The 27,305-nt window shown below is 37.9% G+C and overlaps 1 protein-coding gene across 1 annotated transcript; it reads right to left on the bottom strand.

The window, feature by feature from the left end:
* Positions 1-10,767: 10,767 nt before the first annotated feature.
* On the bottom strand, positions 10,768-19,647 carry LOC126810067 (uncharacterized). Its single transcript, XM_050535021.2, has 2 exons — positions 19,326-19,647; positions 10,768-13,468 (listed from the first exon to the last, which is right to left on the bottom strand). The coding sequence occupies exon 2, from the start codon at positions 13,295-13,297 to the stop codon at positions 11,141-11,143; it is 2,157 nt and encodes a 718-aa protein (XP_050390978.1). The 5' UTR covers positions 13,298-13,468; positions 19,326-19,647; the 3' UTR covers positions 10,768-11,140.
* Positions 19,648-27,305: the final 7,658 nt, after the last annotated feature.

Genomic DNA, 27,305 nt, shown 5'->3' with positions numbered 1-27,305 from the left:
CCTAAATTCCACTAGATGGCGTTTTCAACCAGCACGGTGCCAAACCGAAAGGAGTTAAATTGAAACCGGTTGTAGTTATAAAAGTGCATTACCTGAGCAAGGTGCGCTGCAATAAACGCAATTTCTGGAATAAACTAATCGTATCCAGAAACTAAAGCTGGAATATATTATTTTGAACTCAAGTACACAAAACCAAACCAAAATATTTTCTTTAAAAATTAGATAAACAAAAAGCTTAAATAAATAAAGAAGAGAAAAAAAAATCCCTAGAAACTGAAATCAATTTTTTTTAAACATTATTATTCATTAATCCAGTCTCACAATATCTGAGAGTTGAACAACCAGAAAAGATAGTTTTAAATATAGATTTGTGAATTTTTATAGCATAAATATAAGCCAAACAGTGAATGAAAAAATGAATAAATTTATTATTTATTTTATATTATTTATTTATTTATTTATTATAAAGAAAGGCCTGAAGAATTATTTTAGTAATGCAATCAGAAATGTAAGCCAATAGCATAGTGAATGAAAAAATATGAATAAATTTATTTGCTATTTATTGATAAAATTTATTTACTTATTTTTTTATTTATTATGAAAAAAAGGCCTGACAAATTATTATTTGAGTAATGCAATCAAAAATATCGGATTTTTTATTATCACATCTTTAGGTATTAGTCTCTCTCTCTACATAGTCTGTTAGGCCGCGACAAAGCCATCTTAGAAAAAAAAATCTTTATGGCTATTTTTGCGTTCTTCCAGAAATAATATTGTTATAATAAGGTGAAAGAATCCCATTGACGTCAGATAAAAATCAGCATTAGAACCATGGGTTTTATCTTTAGATCGGATCTTTTTCTGTGAGTACAGCCATAAAAAACCAACCGATTTATAATATTTATTCTTATTCTGTGCAATATTCGGATAAACGGAATATATTATAATTCAATGTCGGTTATTACCAGAGGTTTTCTAGTCGTTCGGATGGGACGAAAAACCGAGGTCCTGTGTACACATTGGCGTGCATGTAAAAGATCCCTTGGCAGTTGGAATTCGATATAAGAGTAGGCCGTAGTGCCGCTGTCCGGCCAAAATTTCCCTCATAGCACACTGTATGGCGTATGCCCGTCTTCATTAGCCCAGGTTAGGAGCAGAACAGTAGGACGTTAAACCCCATTTCATTTCATTTATTACCGGAATTGTTCTGTTCTAACCGGGTCAATGAAGACGGGCTCGCACCATGCGGGAAATTTGATATTAGACCCCTAATTCCGGGTCAATTAAGACGGGCTCGCATCATGCGGACCATGTGCCCATTAGACCCCTAATTCGACTTGCAACTATCAGCGAGTGGGCTTTTTCTTGCCAGATACACCATCCTGCACAACATTGGTGTAAACGCCAAACGGGCCGCGTTTTCCGGGGGGTGGGGGTTATCATATTTGCCCTAAAAATATGGCGACATAACTTTACAACAAAATAACCATACTAAAATCTCGAAAAATAACGGCAAGTATAGCGACTAGAGTGGTGAATTTTCTGGAACTGCAGTTTGAATTTTAGAAGTAGACACGCTGAATCGAAATCAGAATTGTGTGAATTTCTGAAACTCTGGGAATTGCAACACTCCACACAGGGTCAATAAAAGTCCCGTATTTTGCTTTTCAAATTTTTCCTTTGGTTTAAAAAGTATTTATTTTGAGAATATTATACAATGTAAAAAGCATAAATAATAGAATACAAAAACAAGCCAAGTAGGCGTATATTAATGCGCTTTCTTCTGGTTTGGGTGTATACATCGTATATATGATACAGACAAAAACTAATTACATTATTTTAGTTATCGTACAAATAAGCAGATAAATGATTTTGTATAAATAAATAAATAAATAAATAATAAATAGAAAAAATAAATAAATAGAAAAAACAAAAATAAATAAATAAAAAATAAAGAAAGAAAGAAAGAAAAAAAAATAAAGAAATAAAGAAATAAATAAAGAAAGAAATAAGTTCCTCACCCCAATGTTGTATTTTACGGAGTAAAACGTTTTGTATTTTTAATTTTTCCCTTTATATCCACTCAAGTTTTATTCTTTTCATCATTTAGCCAATGCCCGAAAAATTTGATCACCATAACCCGTCGTGAAAATAAGTTTTAGTGAGCCAGTGCCATAGAAGAAACATTTGTCGTGAAAATAAGTTCTAATATTTTGGACCTAGAAATTGACACAAATGGGTCGCAGCGCATATAATAATGTAATGTGAATGTATATAAACTCATTTACATTCAATCGTTTCCGTTTTTACTGTAATTTCTTATCTGTTATGTTCGGCGAAATACGCCAGAAGTTTCAATCGAATGACAATCTCTAGCGTCTGGTTATTCCAGTCTACACCGATAGTATTTATTGCGCATGCGGGGGGGGGGGGGACCTAGTGGTCAAGAGTGTCGCGCCTCGACCCCTAGCTGGAGATAGGGGCGCCTTCTCAACCTCGTGGGTTTACTCCGGGTACTCCGGTTTCCTCCCACACAGGAAAGACCTCTGCGCGTGCACTAAGATAATAACAATGGAAATAAGACAACTTGTCTGCGATATCACCTTCGGTGGAATCGGACGTTAAACACTAAGAACAATAACAGATAAGTATATATATCACCGTTTGACATGACTTGTGGAATATGTCTAACCCTGTTCTTCGAGTGCGAGTCACTTGTAACAAATGGCGATGAAACGCATTATGGCACACGATTCGTATACCAATTGTAAAATGTTTATATTGTCTTAAATTTCGGATATCTGAAGCCCATCTTTTCCCGGTAAGATCACAACGTCAATGTTGATTTAAATTGACAAATAATTTGTGTTTTCAATGTCGAAGACTTTGGATGATATTGAGTTAGAGACTTAGCTCTTGTAAGTTTTCAGTTGCCATGGTACAACTTGTCACCTAGTTGAAGTATATTGTGTGAGTGTTGACAATAAAAGTTTCAAGGTTAAATTCCATTTCTTCCCCACATTGGTATATTTTTATAAACAATATTTTATTCACGATATCTGATGGCGATTGACCCTTGTAAAACAATAGCTTTAATGTCTGTTCATCTTCAGCAAGACGGATGTTGTCCATTGAACCACAGATAGATTGACATATTTCTGTAAAAGTAAACATTATCCATGAAAACTATTCTTCAAAAGATGTTCTCAGTATCGATATCGATCGGATTTTCTCTTTACAAGATGTACAACACAGGTAGACATTTGTAGTTTACAGTCAGTGATGATTTGTCTTTTGTTTGAAAAATATTTTAATATACACACACTGCCCGAGACATGTTTCTTAAAGATACATTATGGAAGATTAGATAAAGAGATTATTAAATCAAAAAAATGGATAATCGAGACTATGTTTATTTTTTATCGTACCGACTTTAATAATGATGATCGAGGCTAGGCCTAAAATTCAATCGCTAATTTCTCGGTTCTGATTGGATCAATTTGACTGAAATTTTCCGCAAATTATCTAGCTGTTAGTGAAAACTGCCAACTCGTTATCGAATCTCCCATAATGTATCTTTAATAAGATATTAATCAACTTATCAAGACCATAATCGACTCTCGATTCCATAGAATACTGTAGATTTTCAATAGATTTAAATATGATCTGCAGTTGAAGATTTCACGTAAAATGGATTATGGAGACTACGTTTATTATCGTAACAACGGTAGAAATGACAGTCGAGGCTACACCGTAATTGTATCTGCGATAACTTGGCTCAGAGTGAAGTAATTTGACATGCATCTTAGATTGGTCGCATTATTTCTGTTAGGTCTTTTTTGTATTCCTGATTGTTTTCAAATTTGAGTGAAGTCTGTGTCACTACAGGCCCGGGACTGTACAGCGCAGTGGACGCTTACGGCTGGCCGCCGGATCCATTCACTTGATTTGATATATTTGTTTATTTGGTGCAATATGTCTATTTTCTGTCTTGTCCGCAGGTTTATCTTGTAGATTTTTGTTTTACGTGTTGTCCGGCCAGCGGCGCTATGTCCTACTATTATATCGAATTCCAACTGTCAAGGGTTCTTTTACGTGCACGCCAATGTTTACACGGGACATCGGTTTTTCGTCCCATCCGATGGACTACACGTTGTCCCTTGCCAGGCCCTCCGTCCCACCCCACGGACAAGGGGGAACCCCGTCGGGAAATCCCGATGAACTTTCTCTAAAACGGGACTTCCGGGTTATCGAGCCAACATCCTACTCACTGAGCGAGCCACCGTGACTCAGCACAGAATATTTAGAATTGACGTTTATATTTCAAGTCCGATTCCATGGGTGCAGAACGATTCTGTGACTATCTTACAATTGAAACAACCAAACTGGAAGTGGTAATCGAGAGGATGGTCTTTAGTAATTTGCCAAAAGAGGTTATTAAAAAGAGCCCCCGGAATCGCATTTAGGCTCACTATGGTAACCGCCCCCCCCCCCCCCGCGCGGGACCCTCAATAATATCAATTTCACCCCGATGGGCGTGTATTATTATTTTTATAGTTATAAGATGCACAGTTCGCCTGTAAAGTAAAGTCAGTTTTCTATCAACAGGTTAACGTTGTATAAGAGAAATAAAAAAAGCGTGACAGGTAGAAATTATTATAAATTATTAATAAGATTGTCTTTGTGTGTCTGATTACCGATTGATTAGATTTACAGGTAGACTTCAGATCGATACAGGTATATTTCTTATCAAATCAATACCATCTATAAACTCTTGATGTTCACAGTATACATAACACAATTTAAAACAAAAATACATGTCATTGTATATTAAACCTGTTGGTCTATTTAAATCAATTCATTGTAATAAAACCCTCAAATCTATTTAAATTTGGCATATCATTGTATATTAAACCTGTTGGTCTATTTAAATCAATAAATTGTAATAAAACCCATAAATCTATTTAAATATGGCATATCATTGTGTTAAAACTGTGTTTCTATTTAATTATGGGGGGGATCACGTGGCTAAGTGGGTAAGACGCTGGCTCGCTAGCCTGGAGGTCGGGTGTTCGATCCCTGCATTGGCCGAGAAAGTTCATTCAGATTTTCCGGCGTGGTTTCCCCTTGTCAATGATGCAGGACGGAGAGCCTGACGAGGACAGCTGTCTAGTCGTTCAGATGGGACGAAAAACCAAGGTCCCGTGTACATATTGGCGTGCACGTAAAAGATCCTTTGGCAGTTGGAATTCGATATAAGAGTAGGCCGTAGCGCCGCTGTCCGGGCAAAATTTCCCTCATAGCACACTGTATGGCGTATGCCCGTCTTCATTAGCCCAGTTCGGAGCAGAACAGTAGGACGTTAAACCCCATTTCATTTCTAGTTAATTATGACATATCATTGCGGTAAAACTGTGTTCCTGTTTCAAATGACATACCATCATTGTGTTAAAATTGTGTTTCTATTTCAAATGACATATCAGTGTATTAAAGCTGTTTAAATCGACATATTGTATTAAAATTGTTCTACATTAACGTGTAAATATGTATATACAGAAAATGAAATGGGGTTTAACGTCCTATTGTTCTGCTCCGACTGGGCCATACAGTGTGCTATGTGGGTAATTTTGTCCAGGCAGCGACACTATGTCCTACGCTAATATCGAATTCTAACTTTCAAGGGATCTTTTATGTGCAAGCCAATGTATACACTGGACCTCGGTTTATTTTATCCCATCCGAACAACTAGACAGTCGTCCTTGTCAGGCATATGTATATACAAGTTGTTGATGATGTATTCATTATATTGTTGCTTATTCACCTATATCCATATTTATTCTTGTATTTGGTAGAGAAGCCATGTAGGCTGTCTGTTCCTCAAGCCCTTTTAATTTCTAAATAAAATAATGTTGTTTTTTGTTGTTTTTTTTTAAAAATCTATTTATAATGCCAAATCATTGTTGATAAAAAAACCACCCGATGTTTAATTTCAATGTATGGTGTTAATTCACCGCACGTTCTCTACAGTTGTGAATAATTCAACTTGGACAGTAAATCAACAGTTTAGTATTCACTTCCCCGCCATGTTTACTGCTTCACGGCTTTATTGGTTTAAACTCAGTCGTGTGGGGAGTCGTGAAATATGTCAAAATGGTAAAAATGTACGGGGATGAGGTCATGGTTTGTACCGGACGAGTAATCTATTGACTTTAACACTAGTTACGTCTGTCTTTATACGCCTGCTCATGCAAATGAGCGTGGTTCCCCCTTGTCAGTGATGCAGGACGGAGGGCCTGACAAGGACAGCTGCTTAGTCGTTCGGATGGGACGAAAAATCGAGCTTCCGTGTCCACATTGGCGTGCACGTAAAAGATCCCTTGATAGTTGGAATTCGATATAAGAGTAGGCCTTGGTGCCGCTGTCCGGGCAAAATTTACCTTATAGCACACTGTATGGCGTATGCCCGTCTTCATTAGCCCAGTTCGGAGCAGAACAGTAGGACGTTAAAACCAATTTCATTTCATTTATAACATTCATTCGGTATAAATAGTAAATTCCATTAAATTGTCAGTCTTCATTGTTCAATTCCCCGCTTGTACGTGACAAGGAGGAAAGGTTTACACCGCGGAGAAAAGGTTTACACCGCGGAGGAAAGGTTTACAACGCGGAGAAAAGGTTTCCACTGCGGAGGAAATTTTGACACCGCGGAGGAAGTTTTGACACCGCGGAGAAAAGGGTTACACCACAGAGAAAGGTTTAGACCGCTGAGAAAGGTTTACACCGCGGGAAAAGTTTACACCACGGAGAAAAGGTTTACACCGCGGAGGAAAGGTTTACAACGCGGAGAAAAGGTTTACACCGCGGAGAAAATGTTTTTTTTTACTTATCATAGTTTTCACTGCGGTTTCTCATATGAGGTAAATTACACGAAAAAGGTATAAATGGCACTAAAAGGCCACCGTACATTCATAAGTTGGCTAAAGAATAAAATAATTTGACTGAAATTTAGACAGAAGCCTATTTGTATTACATTATCTTATTTTGAACTATTATATCAAGAATGGTCACCCCTTTCTTTAACTCTCGCATAATACCTATTTAACAAAATTTATCTAAACAGACCGAAATTACAATTGCCAATGGAGCGTCAAAGTATCTTTGCCTCTGAAATAATAATAAAGAAGCGGTGGGGCAAATGCTTTTTGTTTTGTTGTGAGCAGAAAAATTTACTTTGAAGACCTATTCCAAGTATATTCCCTCTGCGCTCCTCCCCGGCTGACTCTCTGAAACTCAAAATTATTTTCGACTTCTATTTTTTGTAAAATTTGGATATGATGTACAACATAGCTGTCCTTGTCGGTCACTTTTTGACGCTAGTGAGTAAAAAACGCCCTGGTCGGTCCCTAGTAGGACGGACCGTTCTCCTTGTACCTAGGTTTAAAATGGAATGAAATGAAATGGGGTTTAACGTCCTACTGTTCTGTTCCGACTGAGCTAATGAAGACGGGCATACGCCATACAGTGTACCATGGGGAAAATTTTGCCCGGGCAGCTTCACTATGGTCTTCTCTTATATCGAATTCAAACTGCCAAGGGATCTTTTACGTGCATGCCAATGTGCACACGGGGTCTCGGTTTTTCGTTCCATCCGAATGACTAGACAGCTGTCCTTGTCAGGCCTTCCGTCCTGCACCACTGACAAGGGGGAAACCACGTCGGAAAATCCCGATGAGGTACCGGGACCTCGTTGTTCGATTATGATTATTCACAAGTTTAGTGGAATTGAAATGGAATAGGGTTTAAGCCCTTGTCAACACATCACTTCGTTCTTCTATTTACCTTCCTCCTGACCAGACTCGTGGTTTTTCTCCGGGTCCGCCGGTTTCCTCCCACTGCTAAAGACCCCTACGCGCAAGCGAATTATTGAAATAAAATTGAATATGTTAGTCCCGAAATGACCTAGTCTGTGTCGAGTGGACGTTAAACCCATTTCTCTCTCTCTCTCTCTCTCTCTCTCTCACCTTCCTCCTGATCAGGGTTCTTTTACGTTCCCACCAATGTGTACAAAGATGAACCTCGATTTAATGTCCCACCCGAACAACTAGACACTTCACTTGTCAGTCCCACAGGTGGCACACCAGATTAATTTTAACGAGATCTGCTATTTCTGTTCAATCCGAAATTCGAACCCGAGTCCTGGTAGACTAGGGGTCAGGGCAGGGCCCCATCTACCCAATCGACTACCGGGGACCCGAAGAAAATCTACTAGTATGGACTCCTTTTCACGGACAAGCTGCGAATTGAAACCACGCCACATGACTTTATACCAGACCTTATGATCTAAGGCGCACGTGCCACACCATTAAATTAAGACACCCCCACCCCGACATTGTCGTTAGAACAAACATGAACAAGAATACGACAGAGTTTTAACTTTTAATACATATCACATGACTTGTTTCTACATATAATACTAAAAATAGATCAATAGAAATTAACAATTATTCTTTATATACGAACTTTCAACATAAGGCCAAGAAAAAAAATACTCGTCGTTTGGAATTTTATTTTATTATTTTTTCATGGGGTTTGAGAGGTAAGATTGCATAGAACTAACTTAAAGATACATTATGTAAGATTTCGATAAAGAGCTAGCCATTCTTGCTATAATAGTTCGAAAATAGATAATGTAAAATGAATAATTTGAAAATTCCATTCAAATTGCCCTATTGTGAGCGAAGATATTAGCCTTTGAAGGTTTGACAAGACGTGTGCAATAATTTCAACCACCACACTGGTTGTTCACAGCTAAGTCTCCCTCCTCCATTTTTAGCTTAAATCAAAATATGGCTGAACAGTTCTAATCTATTTAAAATCGGAGAACTCCGAAGCCATCGAGAGTTGATTATGGCCTGGATCAGTTAATTAATGTCTAATTAATAATTTAGAAAACATTTTAGGCCTAAAGAAAGACCTGCAATAGACAGATTTAGCTCTTACATAATGTATGTTTAATATGATTAATACAATGACGTCATTATTAATGTGACGTCATAATGTATGTTTAAAATAATCTACATTCTATCAACCTGATTAAAACACAGATACTATTTCGTTTCAATTTTTATAGTTCAAAATTTCGTTTTACTTGTCTTCACAGGCCTACGAAAATATAAACAAAAACGAAACGAAATATAGATCTGTAAAATAATCAGATTGGCATTCTATTTATAGCCTTCATTATGTCATCCAACCTCGTAGATTTTCTCTGGCCCCATTTTTTCTTCTCAATGCGCAATCGATTTATAAAAATAAACCATATGTTGGTCCCAAAATGACGTAGTTTGTGTCGAGTGGGTGTTAAACCAATTTCTCTCTCCCAGCTAAAGAACCATGCGCGTAAGCGAATTAATACAATGAGAATGTACTCTCTCTACGCCGCCGCCCCTCCTCCTCTCTCTCTCTCTCTCTTTTAAATACGGTAACATAATCATTATCTATTTCTTATCATTTTAGCTTAATGTCCCTTGGCAACAGAGAGAGAGAGAGAGAGAGAGAGAGAGAGATGGGGTTTAACGTCCACTCGACACAAACTAGGCCATTTCGGGACTAACATGTGGTTTAATTTTATTTCAATAATTCGCTTGCGCGTAGGGGTCTTTAGCAGTGGGAGGAAACCGGATGACCCGGAGAAAACCCACGAATTTGGACAGGCGACCCTGCTCCTTGTCACGTACAACCGGAGATTAGAAACCACGCCAGTTGACTCAATGACAGACGTTATGATACAGTGCGCACGTGCTAACCATTCGGCCATCCAACCCCCTCTTGACAACAACACAACAACCAAGTTATAGGAGTCTGAAAATAAAGGGGAATTTTGGCCAAAAGAAAAACAATCGACAGGGTATCCATAAACACCGGATCCTTTTTTTTTCAGGCCGAATCATATTCCTAACATATCTCACAATTGATATTACACGAGTATCCCACAATTTGCATGACACTGTTATCAATAAATTGATATTATACGCGAATAGCCCACAATATTATATCAATTTCAAAAATTTGCATGACACTGTTATCAATAAATTTATATTATACGCGAATAGCCCACAATATTATATCAATTTCAAAAATATTAATAAAAAGGATACATTATGCATTATAAACAAAAGTAAAAAAGCTACAAATACAGCGTGTCTTATTATGTAAAACAGTTTATAAACAAATTATACCCCCCCCCCCACCTTCCCACAATACCAATACATATCACACTATTTAGGACGTCATCTCTGTTTTTCAATGATGTTTCATAACAGTATTCTTCCAGCGTTTTCAAGTTAATTAACGCTGAGAGAATAACATTCGAAACATGGGCTAAATATACCATAGTGGCTGGTTTCCGTAAGTGTATAGTTATCGTCAATTGGTTTGTTACGCCCATTTGTCTGACATTATTAAATTCTCACCCATCAATACCCACCCACTTCAACAAACACTTGATTATGCCTTGTTTACATATGTAAAACATATATATAGAGGTTTGTCGGGCGTTTACTAAGTAATAAATAATCGCTTACTCCAATTAACACTTTACAGGGATATGAATTGAGTAAAATAAAGTCCAACTTCCGATCATGCCGAGAACATTTTTGTTTTATTTGATTAATACGTCACATTCTGTGTGGGTCTCTCGCAAAATAATACCTCACGTTCGTTGGTCTCTCTCAAAATAATACCCCTGCTATAATTTTAATAAGACGGTTACAATAAAGGAGTTTAATGCCAATTGTGCGCAGAATTACGTAATACAAGCTGTGTATGATGTATACACTGATTTTGCGAGAAAAAGAACGAATAAAAAACTGTGTTTAAACATATACAATTTACCGAATTGGCGAAAGTTTACAAGTTCTGCCGGTTCTTTGAATTATACTGCACTTACTGCGCAAACACTATCGTAGACCGGAAGTAATGGTCATAGAGACTGCGTGGTGGGACGAACATCACAAGCGATATTTGACTAGACATTAATGGAAATTTAAGCATTATTTTTAATATTTCCAATTGACAAGTTTAAAAAGATAAAAACTGTGGCAAGCTTAATAAAAGGTATTTAATTATTAACCAATGTTGTTCATTTTATTGCCCGAAAAGACAAGACAGAAGATTTGGTTGGTGATCGACTTGCGGAATAGGAATTATCAGAGCGACTGTGACTCAGGGTACTCGCGCGCTCACGTGCTAATCCGACAACTTTATGCGTGCAGACGAACGATACGAAAATAAAAACGCCTTGTAAGGTGTTAAGAATTATAAACAGATACCACGTGACCGCGTGATTGATAACCGGCGCCAAAAATCCGAATAAATATGTCAAGCCCATGACGCATGTCAGCCGGATGTAGATTCCCAGCATCCCCTTATCTTCCTTCCCCAGCAGACGTGCAGAATTCTTCTGGGCGACGTAAATGGTCTTGGCAGCAACGGCGAAGAGCACGATGTTGCTAAGTATTACAAGCAGCGATGGTAATCCAAAGAAAACCATGAGCGCGTTCTTCCGGTTGATCCAACAGACGCCTTCCCCGTAATGGGGAGCGAACCCTTCGCCGATTCCCGTTTCATTTAAGATGATTGCCAAAACGACGGGTGTGGTAGCCATTATGAATACATACACCATGTAGAACTTAAACCGGTTTGTCTTGTGGGCCTGCGTACCAGCTTGGTAGTAGGCCTTCGAGAAGGTGTACCAAACGTCAATCGCCATTACGTTCATCCAAAAGAAGGCCAACAGGAAAGAGTAATGCATTAGAATGGCGAAAGTTTTGCATCCACTGTAAGAGTCCTCCATGGCGGGTCCTATCATCATCGCCAGGTAGCCTATGATCAGGGTTATACACAACGCTATGACGATTTTACCTGGGATGTTCCGCAAGGATTTAAAACTCAGGTAAACTGCAATCGTTAACAGACAGCCGATGATGGATAGAGAGATGCCGACCAAGGTGAGAATCCCTTGCACCTTATCAAAAGAATATTCCACCTCTGACGAGGTCGCATTTCTTGTAAAATTAGTACAAACGAGAGCACCTGTTCCATTGTCGGTCAGTTCATAGTCACCAAAATCAAAAACATAATTTGAATTTAAAACAGTCAACACACCTGTCTCTGATATTTTGAATTCTGATTTATCCAGGGCAATGCGTGGGCAGGTCTTATCACGTGCAGTCCCGTTTGACTGTCGTCCACTGACTGCTGCCGGGGAAACACACTCCCCGTCTTGGAATATTTGGTTATCGCCACAATAAGCATCGCGACACACGTCACTGAAAGGATCAAATACCTGGTGTTTTTCGCAGACGACGTTAGTTCCAGAGTTATCGCCCTTTTCCAAATCATTGATGTTAAAAAGAATTGTGAACGGATAAAACTCTCCGAGTCGCTTTATGTCTATTGTTTTAGGGCACTCGTACTGCGAGATATCACGTGTTCCGCAATAACCGCAATATATATTCTTCATTTTTGTCTCTCCGATATAATAAACGGGCCGAATACCCTCAGTTTCCTCGCACAGTGTCTTTATCTCGGCATGCTGGTTGAAAGATGGCGGACAGCTATCAACAATACCGCGGTGTTTCTTGGCAGAACATCTTCTAATTGTGTACCCATCAGGCGGAATCACTTTGTCTATCGCGCAGCTTCCTTTCCTTACAAGCACAGACATGGCGGGTTTTTCATCTGGATTTTCGCGAGAAATGAACGGTTCTAAACAACCGAAGTGCGGTTTCCAAAATTCGAATTTTTCGCGGTGACACCTGGCGCAGTATTGGTTTTTATAGACCAATCCACTGAACGCACCGCTCACGGGAATTGTCTGAAAATCGGCACCATCTATTTTACCGTGTTCACACAGGTCCCGAATTATCTCCCCTTTCCAATCATCAGGGCATGTGTACACCATCAGGACATCGTAATCGGCGTCTGCTAGAGGATTGTCTAAGCAACGGAAGTTACTTGTCTTAAAATTTGAAGCGGTGAAAATTGATTTGTCGGTTTTTTGGTAACCTTGGCAACAGTCACTTACGCCTACGAGTTCACAAAATTCATCACACGAACAAAAACTAGTCGTTCCATTAGGCGCATTGGATGGACACTCCCACTTAGCACCGCATGAAAAATTCCCCAAAATCTCTAGGATATTCGCCGGGATTTCTGGGAGTTCGAAACCAATACTAGCCACACCAAAAAATGTCAGTATCGACGACAATGTAACCAATGTAACGGCGAACTTCATAACGTCAATCGCAGTAAATTGGCCAATAACTGATCGTTAATTTGATACCCTAACAACAAGACGTTAATTTGACAATTTAAAAACGTATTATTTGGTTACTGCTTTCCGTAAATTCAAATCCACGAAACTTCATCCGTGTTGATCTCCTGAAGACATTCTTGCGTGATAAACCTATTGTGAAAAAAATACAAAAGAAAACAATTATTAAACATACATTATGCAAGAGCTAAATCTGTCTATTGCAGGTCTTTCTTTAGGCCTGAAATGTTATCTAAATTATTAATTAGACATTAATTAACTTATCCAGACCATAATCAACTCAAGATGGCATCGCTAGCCTGCGATCTTTAGTGGATTATGGGCCGATTTACTGCATAACTTTCCTTCGCGATTTAACGATTACATGGATAATCGAGACTATGCTGTTTATCGTACAGACTTAAGTAATTTCAATCGCTTAGTTCTCGATTCATAGTTTCAGCAAATTGCCTTTACATTATCTAGTTTTTAACTATTATAGTGAGAACTGCCAACTCATTACCGACTCTCCCATAATGTATCTTTAAGATTTTAAAACAATAAAAATATTACAATATTGAAATGAAAATAGATTATGTTACCATAGACTAGAAAATTTAAACTTCCATTCAAAATATGACAATTTAAACTTCCATTCAAAATTTGACAATTTAAAATTGCATTCAAAATTTGACAATTTAGAATTGCATTCAAAATTTGACAATTTAAAATTGCGTTCAAAATTTGACAATTTAAAATTCCATTCAAAATTTGACAATTTAAAACTCCATTCAAAATTTGACAATTTAAACTTCCATTCAAAATTTGACAACTTAAAATTGCATTCAAAATTTGACAATTTAAAATATGTGAATTTAAAATTCCATTCAAAATTTTAAATTTTAAATGAATCGATACTTCAAAATATTAATTCTTACTGATAATTACTGAAAAGTTTCAGTGTCTTAATCCATGTTATATATTTAGTCCAATTCCTAATTGTGATTGCACTTATCTATTATACAAGATTCACAATTGTTGAATCGTTGTATGTTTGGTGATGGTAGTCCATCATCAGAAGCGCTTGGTAGCTTGTCATTAGCGGAATCACAATTATCAAATGTGAGGGGCAAAGGAAACAGACTATTATTATTATATGTATGAAAATAAATGGCGTTAACGTATTCTGTGTCATGAAATAATTTATCAACACTGTAAAAAGAAAAATAGAAATATTTCTGATAAAGTAAATTTTACTCGGGAATATAATTCTTTGAAAGATTTTCTCAGAATCAATCGGATATTTCTTTTGAAAATATTTATATCACATTTAGACATTTATAGTTAAAGAAGCTAAGTCTTACACGTTAAAAACACGAATTATTTGTAAATTCAAATCAACATTGATGTTGTGATCTTACATGAAAAAGGTAGGCTTCTGATATCCAATATTTAAGAAAAAATAAACATTTTACCATTGGTACACGAATCGTGTACCATAGTGCGTTTCAGCGTCATTTGTAACAAGTGACCAGGAAGAACGAGGCTAGACATATCCAACAACGCATGTCAAACGGCGACGTCATATCTTATCTGGAGAGCATGCACAATTGACTGGAATAACCAGACGCTAAAAATTGCCATTCGGTTGAGACTCATACCGTATTTCGCTGGACATAACTGATTTGAAATTAGAGTCAAAACGGAAACAATTGAATGTAAATCAGTTTATATACAATCTGATTACATTATTATATACGTTGCGACCCATTTGGGTCAATTTCTAGGTCCCAAATATTAGCGATTTAGCTCCTTTAACAATATGGCTACGTCATTGATGACTGGTAAACAAACACAATATGGAAGACATTTTTCTTAATAAAATGAAACGAAATGAAATTGGGTTTTAAATTCTACCGTTCTGCTCCTACTGGGCTAAAGAAGACGGGCATACGCCATACAGTGTGCTGTGCGGGAAATTTTGCCCGGACAGCGGCACTATGACCTACTCTTATATCGAATTCAACTGACAAGGGGGGGGGGGCATGCCGCAAAATCCCGATTGAACTTTCTCGGCCAACGCAGGGATCGAACATGGGACCTCCGGGTTAGCGAGCCAAATTCTTACCCACTGACAATCTGATTAAAATACAGATCTATTTATAGTTTCGTTTTTTTTATGCTTTCGATGGCTTACACTACATGAAGATCTGACCAGTTGCACTGGAAGGTCGCGTCAGGGGTCGTACGAGCGGCTTTTGACCCTATGACGTCAGACATTTGATTAATCAATCAGCGTTTACATTTCTAGTGGTCCGGGCAAAGTTTCCCTCATATTATAGCACAGTGTGTGGCGTATGCCCGTTTTCATTAGCCCAGTTCGGAGCAGAACAGTGGGACGTTAAACCCCATTTCATTTCAATACGATGGGTAGTATTAGACGAAGGCCCGACTTCCGAGCAAAAAGGCATATCCACATAAGAGTAGACCGTAGCGCCGCTGTCCGGACAAAATTTCCCTCACACATTTCTGCACCAACAGTGTTAATGAAGAGGCGAGCACGCCATGAAGTGATAAACGTTTGCCCGAACAGCGGCGCTACAGACAGAACCAGGATCAAGCCTTACTCACTGAGACAACGTGACTCCTTTTTTAAAATTAAAATTATCAATTTAAGGAGCTAAATCGCTAATATTTGGGACCTAGAAATTAACACACATGGATCGCAACGCTAGAAGTCTCAATCGTTTCACGTGACTTGTAGAATAATATGTCTATCCTCGTTCTTCAAGTCCCTTCTTAGAAATGGCACTAAAACGCATTATGGTACACGATTCGTGTACCAATGGTAAAATGTTTATTTTGTCTTAAATATTGGATATTAGAAGCACAACTTTTCCTGGTAAGATAACAACATCACTGTTGATTTAAATTGACAAATAATTCGTGTTTTCAATGTCGAAGACTTTGGGTGATTTTGAGTTAGAGACTTTGCTACTACGTTCCCAGAAAAGTATTTATCGGATAGTTATTTCCAATTACAGTATGGTAATTTTGGTATATATGGAAAGTAGAAATATCCAATCTTACTAGAAAAATACTGGATTCCCTGAAAAACACCCATGGAGTGCATACAGGACAAAAATGTACGGGTTTCCCTAATCGACAGTCCGACGATTAGGAGTGTGCACGCGTGACGTCGAAGGTTGCACGCGGAGATTGAGCGCTTGATGTACATGTTGATAAACTTTATGAAGAGTTAGACGTACAACACTTTCTGAGATAAAAATCACGGTAAAAGACGCGGGTAGTGGATAATCCGAGAATTTAATTAGGCTTCGATATTTGTAATAAATAGTCAGCGATAAAGGCAACATCATCTTTTGTATGAAATGAATTCTCCTCCGACATCGCACCCTTTGTGTCAAGTGACACAAACATAACCTCTTTTAATCGAGTTTTTATAGCCGGGTATTCCCTGACAATTGCTATGTTTTGAGAAGGATTTGAAGCAAAATTATGATAAATTAATTAGTTTGAATATGTTTTTAGTCCAAATATATCATCAAATCACCCAGTTTGTACCCGGGAATGTATCTTTAATGTTTTATATTTTGCGAAGTATTTTATTTTTTACAGTGTTTCAGAGTTTTGGGCACAATTATAACTGTTATCACGAACCGATATTAACGAGCAAGCATGGTGTACTATAAATCAGTAAACAGATACAGCGACTGTCCGATGAGCTGTTTAACATTAAACCCCTCCATTCCGGAAACATGCGCGTTTATATGTCGTTAAAACGTTTATAATGTTCAGTTATTTAGTTGGTAAATACGAAAACAAAAGGTGGGCGTGTCAGACACGTGGTCAAATCATTTGTTGATCACACGTCAAGCCATGCTCTTATCGTTACTGTTTTGTGTAGATCAACGACAATAAATTTGAAACAATGGCCATATGTCAATGGGTGATTTTGATCTTGATATAAAGATAAACGCTAAACAATGGCCAGGTGTCAATCGGTGATTACAATCTTAAAATATAAATATTTTGTTCGAAATAAAATATTACGAAATAAATGAATTGTAAAACAATATGTTTTGGTGGAGAAGTACAGCGTTCATCTGTTTTAGTCCCCCCCCCCCCCCGCCCCACCCCCTTTTCCAATGGCATTTATTGAAAATGTTTTGGACATAATCTGATTAAAACACAGATCATATCACCATGGGAGGTATAGCAATACGAAACATGCGAAATGAAATATAGATCTTTATTTTAATCAGATTGTTTTGGGTCAGCCTGTACTGTACAATAGGAACGCCTGTCGGGATTAAAGCTACATTCCCACGAAAGCATTTATAGGATCATTATTTCAATCAAATAAAAACAAGAGAATCATTGTTGAAATGTAGCTTTAATAGAAATATAGTAATTGTTATCCATAGAACTGTTATGTTTATTTTAATGTTACAGAAATACTTTTACTTTGTTGGTGGTTTTGAATGTTACCGTCTATACGCCTACATGTATCTTGATTATTCATCAATCTAATCTTAAACAGAAGTCAATGCTTCCCCTTTGTCTGACAGTGACCCTTTGTTGAAACATAGCTTTACTAGAAATACATTAATTCTTATCCATAGAACTGTTGTGTTTATTTTAATGTGTCCAATTACTAAATGCCATTCAAACAGTATATCATTATTTCCAATAAAAATATGCCATATTTGGTATATATAGAAAGTAGAAACAACCAATCTTACTAGACAAATACTGGATCCACTGAAAAACACCCAGGAGAGAATTAAGCGTCCGATAGACTCTGCGATTATACGGCGGAAAAGTAAGTTGGCAGGCGATAACCCAAGAATTTACTAGCTTCGATATTTATGGTAAATAGACAGCGAATAACGACAAATACAAGCCGTAAACGGATTCCCCGCCCCTGTCAAGTCACGAGATAAATACGGTTGCTTAAAATAGATTGGGGTACTTCCCTTCTGGTTAAATGTTTTGAGAGGGTTTTGAAGCAACCGTTGTCTCTTGTCAGGTCGTCCGTCTGTCCTGCACCACTGAATCAGTGCTCACTCTGGGTTTCATTTTTTTCCCGCCAAATTTTCATTTTAATTTATTAGCCATATATTTTCTCCGCCAAAATAAAGAACAAATATCTTTTAGATAAGGAGGAACTACACCGAAAGAATCCCGATGAACTTTCTCTGGCAACGCACGAAGCCCCCCCCCCCCCCTTCCCCCAATATATAGCAGACTTCATGACGTAGCCATATTGGTTGCTATGATATTTCCACTTTCCAAAACAGTTTTTGAAAATATATTTCACATTTCCACATAGGGCCTACATTCTAGACAATGTTATTTATTTTTGTATCTGTCTGAAATTATTATAGACGCCGAAACTAAATCACGAAATAGCACGAAGAGAGATTTGAGATTTAGATTTGTGTTTTTCCATATTTATCAAACGTACAGTTATACAAGTTTATATCTCTTTTCTTGGGGAAAAAAAGCAAAAAAAAAAGCGAAAAAAAAAAAACAAAGCAAAAATAATAATAAAAAAAACAAACAAAAGAAAACAAACCCAAAACTTTTAGCCAGTTACAATTTAACACAATTAATCGTTTTTGTATTGGAAAAGTAGTCTGTGAGACTTCACAATAGCACGAGTCAAAATACACAAAAAGGAATTTAGAAATTTCTTATCGTTTTTGTATTGGAAAAGTAGTCTGTCTGCGTTCACATTAGCACGAGTCAAAATACACAAAAAAGGAATTTCGAAATTTCTAATCGTTTTTATATTGAAAAAGTGGTCTGTGAGATTGCGTTTTCGTACGAGTCAAAATACACACAAAAAAAAAAAAAAAAAAAAAAAAAATCCGTAACAGAACACAAAGATATAAAAAAAACAACCCCAACAAATACATCAGAATCAAAATTCAAAGGAATTTAGAAATGTCTTTATGAGGTTAAAAAGCTTACATTGACTCACCTTGTTCTAATAATTGTGTGACTTTTGTCGGCTAACATCCTCTAGAAGTTTTACACCCGACTCATCTTTCAGACACAGAAACATTGAACCCGTTGTGACCGTGTAGACAAAGTTACACTCAAATCTCAACAAACAAAACAATCATAGTTGATCTCTTCCACACAGAATAACTTTTACTAAATTAGCAAAATTCACGGAAATAGACGGAAAAATAATTTGTAATGTAAATCTTGACATTTCATTCAGCCAATTAAAATGGTGGTTATAGCGCGAGGTGACACCGTGACGACATCCTTTATTTGTTCTTCAACCCACGTGCTCAGTTTCTAGCCGTCTGATCTGAACAACTCGGTATTCAAGTCAATCCTATACATGTACACATGGCCTTATACCAGTTTTTAACGGGAATTTTGTTTAAAATGGATACATGGTTTGTTAGTGTTTGTAAAGTAAATTATTGAATAGATTAGGTAATTTAACAGCGAAATAATGTAAACAAAACCGCATAAAAACGTTGAACGGTATGTTTAAAGAAAATTTCAATCTGGAACACTGCGTTAAACTGTTTTGGCTGATAAAACCGCGAATCATCAGCGCTAATCCGGGATTTTATTTTAATATTTTAGAATAGTTTAGAACAACACATAGAATGGGAATCAATTTCACCAAAATATGGATTGGTTGACTGAAAAAATCTGAATATTAACTGTTTTGGCTAATTAATCGTGAATCATTAGAATAGTCCAGAACAGCACACAGAATGGGCACCAATTTCATCAAAATATGGATTGGTTGACAAACAGAAAAAATGAATAGCAAACGTTCGTGAAAATCTTTTATGTCATTTAGGGTAGTGGTGACCCATGATTTTGCATGAGGAACAAGATCTCGTCCGCGCCCCCCAAAAAACAATATTTATATGTGTGTGTAGGGAGGGTGAGGGGGTGGGGTGGGGTGTTAGTCCCTCCCAGTGCCACCGGATAATACTGGACTATGCGGAACATCCTAGAGTCGATATGTAGAATATCTGACCCACGGTAAATGTTTGACACTGGTTGGGCACTATGATTATGATTATAATATTGAAAACAGCATTGAAACCGCATTATTTTTGTAATTTGCACGGGGGCGCAAAAACTCAAAACTTGACGCAAAGGCAAGTTCGTCATTACGTCCCTCTCCCTGGTTTCATTGTCAACGGCCTTGTCACGAAAGTGCCATGACAAGGGGTTCTTCTTTATATGTTGGGGGTTGGATGGCTGAATGGTTAGCGTGCGCGCGCTGTATCATAAAGTCTGTCATTGAGTCGACTGGCGTGGTTTCGAATCCCCGGTTGTACGTGACAAGGAGTAGGGTCGCCTGTCCAACCTCGTGGGTTTTCTCCGGGTCCTCCGGTTTCCTCCCACTGCTATAGACCCCTACACACAAGCGTATTATTGAAATAAAATTTTAAAAACCATATGTTAGTCCCGAAATGACCTAGTTTGTGTCGAGTGGACGTTAAACCCCATTTCTCTCTCTGATCTAATATCGATGTGCTCATAGCTAAGTTAAAGATATATTCTAACAAAAGTTAATTATGCACACAGGACCATCTACTTCATACTTCGGGAATAGATATCTGCCCTAAATGACAGCCATATACAAAACTTAGTATACTATTTTGTAATGCGGTTCTACTCAGTTTTACATTCGTCATACACCCAATTAAAGACCATATAAACTTAGGCTTCGATTTGTAAGGTAAATGAACAGCGACTAACGACAACTACAAACTCTAATTGATTTTCCCATAATCAATTCTCTTATTGTAAAGGGTGATCAAAATAGATTCTTTCGGCAAGCGGCATGGGCCAGTTTTCTTCAGACCCAAATGTTTTGAGAGGAATTTAAAGTAAACTATTAATAGATAATTTAGTTTGAATATGTATTTAATCCAAATATATCATCAAATCACCCAGTTTGTACGCGGGAAAGCATATTTAAATATATCATCAAATCACCCAGTTTGTACGCGGGGAGGCATCTTTAATGTACACTGTACCGTACTAGTTTTTAAATCGTGGTTGAGATCTTGTATGTTGTTGCTCAACATTTAATCCAGAAAATTAGTTGTTACGCAATTGGGATTAAAAATACAAATTAGTAGTTTAAAACCCAGCTGCGTGTTTATTTATAAGATCCGCTCTAATCACCAATTTACACAAATGAAATGGAGTTTAACGTCCTACTTTTCTGCACCAATCGGGTTAAAGATGATGGGTGTACGTCATGCAGTGTGCTGGGAGCGAAGTGCGCATCTCTGTGTAGGATCGCCTGTCCAACCTCGTGGGTTTTTCTCTCGGTCCTCCGGTTTCCTCCCACTGCTAAAGAAGACCCCTACGCGCAAGCGAATTATTGAAATAAAATTGAACAATGGGTTAGTCCCGAGGTGACCTAATTTGTGTCGAGTGGACGTTAAACCCCATTTTTCTCTCTCTCTTCTCTGTGACAGTGTTTAATTTTCAATTTTATGAAAAATAAACTATTATTTAGATGCAGTGAACTTATTGACCCCAGCTGGTTTTAATATCGGCTTTTCATCTATGCACTTTGTACGCACTAATTAAAGACTATCAATTCCACATACGTATGGACAATGTAGAAATGCACTGTATATATATTTATACCCAATCTAATTAAAATATAGATCTATATTTCGTTTCGTTTTTTATACTTTCGATGGCCTACCCAAGTGTAGTAAAGACAAGTAAAATCGAAATTTTGAACTATAAAAATGAAACGAAATTGGATCTGTGTTTTAACCAGATTGATTTATACCATTCATCGAAATTAAGATAACTTGTAAACACCATATATAGTAATGGTCTCGTGTGTGGAGACCCAGTTGTAAGGTATATAACCATCGGTTTACTGACCGTCAGGGAGACGAGAGGAGAGAGACGGAGAGAGGCGGGGCGAAGAGAGGAGCAGAAACCGGCGAATGGACTCGCCCGAGTTCAGCCGCAGCTGTGGCAGAGGCGCTGAATGGTTATCTTAAACTATCCATGTACTGTGTTAATGTTATTGTTTATATTCCTGATATAGTTTAGTTCCTGTTGTATGTATGTTCCTGTTGTGTTTATGTTTTTGTTATAAATTCCTATTCCCGATTTAAATAAATCATATATTTACGAAACCGATATCTGTTATCACTAAAATAGTGTTACATCTCAGATAGCGGCGAACCAGCCAACTGTTATGTCGGTTTCCACCAGATAGGGATCTTTAGTGTGCTGCCAATGAGACCGACGGGACTTGTTGGGTTTTATTTTTTACACTATCCAAACAACGCCATTCCTTGCCATCCCAATGACGGTGTAACCCTCTCCTCTCTCCGCCGCCCCGCGCCTCTATCGATACAAATAATGGGCTGTTATTTTTTTCAATACCCCAAATCATGTTGAACTGGATTCAAACGGAAGGCTGCCCGGATACTCTGACGGTGACGAGAGATCTAGCGGACCGAGGACGGACCAGGGCCCCACGGCGCGATAGCTGGCATTTGATTTATAGTGTTTTATTCAGAAAAGTCACCGATTTTGTTCGACTTTTGTTAAAAAATGTATTTTCATTTTATGAACTTATACCAACAATTTGTGGTTTAAAAAAAAAAAAAATTAATCGGCATACCTCCGAGCCCCCCCCCCCCCCCCCCCTCCCCACACACACACACGGCCCCTGCTCACCCGAGCAAACTCATCCGTTAAAATCCTATTTCATCAGACTATCCGCTTGACATATGTGAATAATTATGTAATGAATGCTAGAATTGCCCGAATATTCTCGTCATTACTGCTACAAATTATACCATGACAATTTGTTTATTTAACCGCCATTTCGAGCACATAATGATTCCCGCCAAAATTCCGCCTCATTATCAGAAGTGCTCTCTTGACACTGCAGATGAGGTGAACGTGGACAAAAGTGCCATAAAAATTGCACCTTTTACATGAGTCATTTCAAGCATCCATATTATAGTAAGATTCGTGAACCCAGTTCTTGGTGCATTTTGGACTACGTGAGCGATTAGAAAGTCAGCAGGAAATAAACTTGATACTTCGCATTGTTTAAAACACCAGATGATTGACGTAGTCTGTTGAGGATTGGAACCGCGGTGATCCGGGGAGTAAAACGTGGGCTCGCACACGTATGTCTAAATCAGTCGCTGTAAACAGCAGGACGTTTAACCTTCCTTTCTACCTTTCTATTTCATTCAATTCGTACCGGAACCACGGTGGCTGAGGAAGGTCAAGTGTGGTTTTCCCTTGTCAGTTGTGCAGAACAGAGGGCCTGACAAGGAAGGTACAAAATATCAAATACACGTTGGTGTGCGCTTAAAAATAAACTGAGCTCGATAAGGGGCCGAAAAAGGGACGGATCCACAGACCATAGATAAGGGTGCACTGGCCTGGGGATCGTGGTCGTGCTAACTTGCGCAGCAGCCGGCAACTCGGCTCCCAGGCGCAATAAGAACTAATGGGGGAGTGGGGGGCTGCGCCGGTTGCACCTCCCATTAGATCTGCCTTTGAGAGAAGTAAGACCACGTTTGTTCACTAACCAGAGCCGGGGTTCGATATCCCGGTATTGGCCGAGAAGATTCCCCCAGTGTGGTTTTCCAAGTCAGGACGGGGGCCTAGCTAAAAAAAAAAAAAAAAAAAAAAATACCCGTGACAATTAGAAAGTCATTTGGCAAACCTCTGATAGGGTGACCCACCATAAATAAATATCTCCAAATATCTCGACAATTACGCCACAATATTTATATATATGCCAAGCCTCAAATCAGTTTCACACAATTATAGTCACTAAATAAACGATCATGTACTTAATAAGCTATGACCATTAATCATCTATAAATATTAGACTGAAAACTGGTTCCAAGTTGCGTCCATAACATCCAGACACTTTAGAGTAAAAGATAGGTTACGTGCCCTTGTTTTGAAATTAGTCTCGCGTAACCAGTCTATCGACCATTCTACGTCTGATTGACAGGTCGGGATAATCAAGACTACTTTTTTTACGAAACATAACAGAAAGCTAGAACAAGAAATTGAATTTAGAAATAAGCACTTTAGACAACTCAACAATTGTTTTAAGAAACTTGTAAAAGTAAAATGAAACTACTGCTAGTATCATGTTCCTGCTAAAGAAAGTGATTCAGAGATAGTATTTGTACTAAACCAAAAGATGCCGCTCTTAACGGTACAGTTAATGATAAAGCAATTTAAAAAATAAAACAAACGTAATACTAAAGCTGCTGTAATAACCAAGAAGCTAAATTTTACTGCTATTCAAAATCGTCAACAATAGATTTTTTACGGCTGTAATAGTTGATATATTTGTAGAGAATTGCACGTATCGACTCAAAGCGAGTGCAGGGTAGTCAGAAATCAGTTCAAGACACGCAACTGAAGCGTGCACATTTAGCCGTGTCGAGACCAATTTTCTGTAAAGTGCACGGGTCACCCTACCTCTGAGGACTCTGGTACCTTACATCGTGATATGCACACTGATCCGCAGTGAATATTTGCTAGGCCGCTACAATCACTGATAAGGATGACATCGATGCGGCTTAATGAACCAGAAATATTAACTTTTTTCCTGCGACAAATTAAATTCTAAAACATTTTTTATGTATTGGAAAAATAAATAAAGGCGTTTGACGTATTTGTAGGTAAAAATTATTTCCTATTTAGTGTAAATGGGTATTAAAATGACTAAAATGCAGCATTCTCTCCGAAGCAGTAGCGTCTTATGTAAACAATGCAAGCGCCATTCATCCAATGATTGACGCCGCGTGCTGTGACAGCACGTGTTAAGGCAGTCATCTTTGACAGAGATATATCACTAGACTATTAATTCTCTGTGAAACAGATTGCGTGATATGTACCAATCTGATTAAAACACAGATCCTATTTTGTTTCGTTTTTATTTTTTTAAAGGAGCTAAATCGCCAATATTTGGGACCTAGAAATGGACACAAATGGGTCGCAACGTATATAATAATGTAACATGAATGTAAATAAACTGATTTACATTCAATCGTTTCCGTTTTTACTCTAATTTCAAATCATCTATGTTCGGCGAAATACGCCAGAAGTCTCAATCGAATGGTAATCTCTAGCGACTGGTATTCCATTCTATACCGATAGTATTTATTGCTCTCCAGATAAGAATATGGGGTCACCGTTTGACATGACTTGTGCAATATGTCTAACCTCGTTCTTCTGGTTGCTTGTTGCAAATTGCGCTGAAACGCATTATGGTACACAATTCGTGTACCAATCGTAAAATGTTTTTTTTTTGTCTTAAATATTGGATATCAGAAACCCATCTTTTCCCGGTAAGATCACAACACCAATGTTGATTAAAATTGACAAATAATTCGTGTTTTCAATGTCGAAGGTTTTGGATGATACAGAGTTAGAGACATAGCTACTTTAAAATTTCGTTTTACTTGTCTTTACTACACTAGGATCTTGAAGAGTTGTAATCATTGACATGTTCTGAATAATATGAGGGGTTAGCCAATGAAACAGTCTGTTACGGCGAGCTTTACGCGTGTGTTGCACTGAACTGTGGGTAATCCACTAGTAACATCAATGATGATTGGTTAATCAAATGTCTGACATCATAGGGTCAAAAGTCGTTCGTATGACCTCTGACGCGCAGATCTTCATGTAGTGTAGGTCATCGAAAGTATAAAAAACGAAACGAAATATAGATCTGTATTTTAATCAGATTGTGATCTATAGCTACGCCCATACAATGGGGATACGGCTACCGGTATATTAAGAAAACTTGACACTTTTAGAAAGAAGTTCTTAAAATGCCAGAGTTGTCCTTTATTAAAGAAAATCAGATAAACTTGAAAGAAAAACAGCTTCAGATATTGAAAGCTTTTGTATGATGGTCAAGATTGTGTATCTAGCTTCATTGGCGCCGCCATTTTTAATCCGGGAACTTGAAAGTAGTTCCAATAGGGGAATTCGTCAAACAGCCGTTGTTAGGTGTAAGGTACCGGAGTCTGTCGAGGTTTGCCGAATGCAGACATAGGCGTAGGAGCCGGGGGGGGGGGGGCAAAAATTTATTTTCGGGCAATGAAAAATTCGACGACCTTTTTTTTCTATTAACGTTTAGGAAAACAATATAACTAACTTATTTCTATAAGATCCACACTGCCCGAAAAGTATTTTCTCGTCTTTTTCTTGTCCACTGCATGCCCGAAAATATGCCCGAAGCTCTCTTATGATATGTATGCCCGAAAAAACGGTATTGATTTCGGGCAATTTTCTCTTATGCCCCCCTGAATTACTTTGAGCTCCTACGCCTATGAATGCAGAAAAGTAGGACGTTAAACCCCGTCTCATTCAAAGGCCAAACTCGCCGATTCTAAACTTTTCTCAGGCTCTGTATAACTCGGATTGGCGAGATTTTCCCTAGATAAATTCTAACATCGAGAGCTCGGTATTATTTTCAGGAACCCTTACTTAGCAAATAATCTAGAAAATAGATGATACAAAACCCTCGATTCGTGTAAAAAATAAAAAGATTTTCCATCCGACCGATCCTATTTTTATACATAAACACGGGTAATTTGCTTTTTGACCTCAGCAAGTTTATTGATGTAATGTGAAAACTGGCCAGAAGTTGTGGCAAGTAGCAACATTGTTTCGAAAAGTTACGCGACGTGAACATTGTTGAAAAATTAATTCACGTCCTCAGAAGCAGGACCAGTTGTACAAAATGCGGGGCCCAATTTGGGGGGGCTCGAAGTTAGAGGCTATGAATACATTGCAGGATATAAATAATTTTAACTATAGGCCTATATTCATTCATATAATATAAGGACCACTATGCTTTACTTCACAATAATAGCCATACCTGGCGGTCCTGTTACCAGATTGCCTGAAAAATGTTTAAGTTGGTGACCTTCGG

This window comes from Patella vulgata, chromosome 2 (assembly GCF_932274485.2).
Source record: "Patella vulgata chromosome 2, xgPatVulg1.2, whole genome shotgun sequence".
Taxonomy (NCBI): domain Eukaryota; kingdom Metazoa; phylum Mollusca; class Gastropoda; family Patellidae; genus Patella; species Patella vulgata.
The sequence above is the reverse complement of the archived record's forward strand: the minus strand, read 5'-3'. Positions and strand labels throughout refer to the sequence as shown.

Excerpts from the sequence above, each read along its gene's own strand:
- LOC126810067 (XM_050535021.2), bottom strand. The coding sequence starts at position 13,297 with ATGAAGTTCGCCGTTACATTGGTTACATTGTCGTCGATACTGACATTT.